This window comes from Temnothorax curvispinosus, unplaced genomic scaffold, assembly GCF_003070985.1.
Source record: "Temnothorax curvispinosus isolate PA1 unplaced genomic scaffold, ASM307098v1 QBEX01007200.1, whole genome shotgun sequence".
Classification (NCBI taxonomy): Eukaryota; Metazoa; Arthropoda; class Insecta; order Hymenoptera; family Formicidae; genus Temnothorax; species Temnothorax curvispinosus.
In genome coordinates, this window is record NW_020216980.1 from 1 (window position 1) to 3,575 (window position 3,575).

At 29.5% G+C, this 3,575-nt stretch overlaps 1 protein-coding gene across 1 annotated transcript; it reads right to left on the reverse strand.

Moving 5' to 3' along the window:
• Window positions 1–2,129: 2,129 nt before the first annotated feature.
• On the reverse strand, window positions 2,130–3,557 carry LOC112456801. Its single transcript, XM_025019554.1, has 6 exons — window positions 3,436–3,557; window positions 3,214–3,330; window positions 3,021–3,111; window positions 2,717–2,862; window positions 2,427–2,559; window positions 2,130–2,346 (listed from the first exon to the last, which is right to left on the reverse strand). Exons 1-6 carry the CDS (start codon window positions 3,519–3,521, stop codon window positions 2,293–2,295), a joined length of 627 nt encoding a protein of 208 aa, XP_024875322.1. The 5' UTR covers window positions 3,522–3,557; the 3' UTR covers window positions 2,130–2,292.
• Window positions 3,558–3,575: the final 18 nt, after the last annotated feature.

Here is a 3,575-nt window from a genome sequence, read left to right on the forward strand (position 1 = left end):
ATCAGTTAATCAGTAAAATGCTTACTTTACACACAATGCTGCTGTTAAATTTTTTAATGCACACAATAATGCTGCTCTAAAATTTATAATAGTAAATGATATCAAACTATAACTCTAACTTCTTCTGTTCGATCAAAATGTCTTTCTTTCGCAATGATGATCGTATTAGTCATATGTAAAGCGCGAACTTTGATTTAATTTCTTGACTACGTCAAAAGTTATTTAAATTAATTAATTAAAATTAATAAAACATTGCACACTATTAATTTTAGTGTAGAATATGGAGCGTTAAAATAAAATATACGATATAATAAGATATAGTATAAAACAGAATGCAGAAGCATTTTTAGCTATGATAATTTTTTTTTTCAAAAAATGAATATTGGATTCTCGAAATTAAATAAAAAACTGATAAAGGATGGCTATGAGAGTCAGACGCAGTTATCGGTGCGTAAAAGATCCAATTCATTGATTTATTCAACAGTGTATATATTCGAACGTTTCGGCTCGGGATTGAGCCATCTTCAGCAAAATATACAAAAATTAATTAATAATTGCTTCCCTTCATTCTTACTTGTCAGTGAGTTTCACGATTGGAATAAATTTTTTTGAAAATTTTTTTATCAGATATATCCCACATAAGGCATAGTACATTTTCTACTATGGCCGCGCTTTTTGAAGATCTTACAAACAGTCTATCAATATTTAAATTAAAAGTTTTAATTTTTTGCAACAGAACCAATTTTAAGTGTGCTTAAAGATGTAACACATTATTAAAATATATTATTTACCTTTTTTTAATGTTGCATACAACGATCAATAAATTTATAATGAGAAGTAAGACCATTATACGAGCATTAATAGATGTCACAGAAAATTCATATCTAATTCTTATATGTACAATATTATTGTAACACATATATATATTCCAATTATTCACTGTGTTCCGATCACAGCCGGACTTAATAGAACGTTAAAAAACCCTTCCATCCCCCCACAATTAAATCGACACGATTTAATTATTAAAAAACTGTAAAGAATTTATTGAGAAAAATATCACCTCAGTCAGGGTTCGAACCTGGAACCTCCCTTATTCCGTGTAGGGCGTCGTACCAATTCGACCACCGAGGCATGTGGTAATATTCTTCGCAATAATCGGTTAATAATAGTTGTAAACACTAATCAATAAATTTAATGAAGAGGCTTTTTTGCATTAAAAAGTTATTCTTTTATTTATTATTAGCAAGTTGTAAATTTAAAATAGTCAACTACTTTCTAGTGAAAATTAATGTAATCATACCTTTGCAATTCTAACTATAAGATAGCAGATGTGCATTACAATGGCGTTAATGCTTGGAGCGACTATTAAATTTCTGAGAAGAATGGTTATAATTAATAATATATACGTATATATGTAGTAGTTTATAATGGTATTATTCCATAATTAAAAATGTGGAGTAATATAATAGTATACAATGAAAAATGTGGAATATATAATATGGAATGCACTTATAATAAATATCTCGAATATAATAAAGCTTATCAGAATACCAAAGCACAAAGTTATCTGAGATCTAATGAGGTTGATGATGGAGCCATAAGTCAAGGACAAAGTAGAAGATCCGATTGAGGCATTTAACTTTGATACAGATCTTTACTTCGCGATCATGCAAATGTTTGACTATAAAAGAAGTCGGCGATGATTTGTATATTTCCTCTCTTGGATTGAATAAATTTATAACCATCTTTTATAAATTTCTAAATTATCTAATGCAGCATAAGTGTATAACAAAGTGGCAAACAACGTTATTTTAATCGAAACAAACAATTGAACAATTTTACTTGGGAGTGGTCGGTAATTAATGTAATGTGAGAAATTGAATGAATGTTTATTTCTAATCAAAATATACTTGCGCGCGAAATTCCTATATACCAGAGTTGCGCATTCGTTCGCCAGTTTTCAGTAACACAATGATACATTTTATTCATTTTACGATTCGTGCACTTGTAAGTTATATTTTACCGTTTTGAAAAATAATAATCGGCTAGTCTTATATATATAGACGTATCAGTTATTAATTTATTATTGGTAACATACTGTAAACACTACTACTCTTTACACAGTTTTTTACCTTCTTAGAATTAAAAAGAAGTTCTTACAATTCCATCGAGATTATCAATTGAGACCGCTTTCTAGATTATATATACTATATCATTTGTGCTTAATGTATTCTAAATTAGTTTCCTCATTATTATTACTCCACTGCACTATATTAGTTGATTTATTTTGCATCAATTTTGTGTAGAATACAGAACGGTGAAATACGACACTGCCGTGCTCAGTAACTATAATAATACATAACTTTTTATTTTTATTTATCTAAAATATATTTTACGTTTAGCACTATTTTAAAAGATATTTTTACCGTAGCAGCACCTTCTAATGATCCCACAAATAGTCCATTGATATTCATAGTGAACGCCTTGGTACCTCTTTGCAAGAGGAACAGGATCATTTTTTGTATTTGCAACGGAGCTACGTACCACTGGGCATTGTATCTATATCATGACAAAACAATTAATGATTGGGGAATATAAAAAATAATTTGTTAATGCTTACTATATGTCTCTTATACTACGTTGACTGTACATTTGTCACGTCCGTCCATACAACAAATATGCGAATGTGATTATACTATATAAATATCTTGCTTACATAGTTGCAAATACATTATTATTGTGATCCATAATTTCTTGCGCAAGATAGTTGCCTACGAATGCGTAAATGAAATGGATGATGCTAAACATTACGTGTAATGAAAGTTCCACTGTATCGAATCCAAACGATATTATCTGAAAAATCTAATATACAAGCAGATTCAAGAATCTTGATCAAAACTGAGTAAGTAATGTCATTAATGTCAAACAAAATAATAATTAATTAAGACTATCGATGAAAATTTGAATAAACTTTGTTGCTGTTATTCACAAGTATGTGATAAAAAGAAGGCCACATTTACCCGAAAGAAATTCAAACTTGCGCCAATCACCCCGACGATTATCAATAAGGAGATCATTACTTTAAATCTAGATACTATTGAGTGAGATAATCTTCAAGAGAAAGAGAATATTATATACTCTACGCACATTTTACATATATTATCGATTATTACAATACAAATATTGCGTGTGTATTATCATATGAATACTAACTTCATAGCTTTGCGATGCATATCCACGGCACAAATTAATCCCTTGTAGATCAAATTCTTATTCTTCCAGTTGTTTTTTTGTAAAGTTTCGAATGCCATTGCTCGTTCAATACGATAACTGCAAGTGATTATTTAACCATAATTGTGTAGAATCTTTAATTTGCTGGTTGTTTAGATTTTCTACATTTATTTAAAAATATATGTTTTACGTATATTTTCTTACCAGGTGATTTGAAACATTCCGCATGCATGCTTTTGGTAAACTATCAATATACTTCCTGTCGCTATTAATGCGGTACCTCCTATCATTACGGCTGCGTTTGCGTGGAACAATATCAAATAGAAGTATTTTTCTTTATCGAT

Coding starts and splice junctions, on each gene's coding strand:
- LOC112456801 (XM_025019554.1), bottom strand. CDS start 3,521: ATGATAGGAGGTACCGCATTAATAGCGACAGGAAGTATATTGATAGTT. Junction 3,112..3,213: donor ATGCATCGCAAAGCTATGAA/GTTAGTATTCAT, acceptor TTTCTCTTGAAG/ATTATCTCACTCAATAGTAT. Junction 2,560..2,716: donor AATAATGTATTTGCAACTAT/GTAAGCAAGATA, acceptor GTCATGATATAG/ATACAATGCCCAGTGGTACG.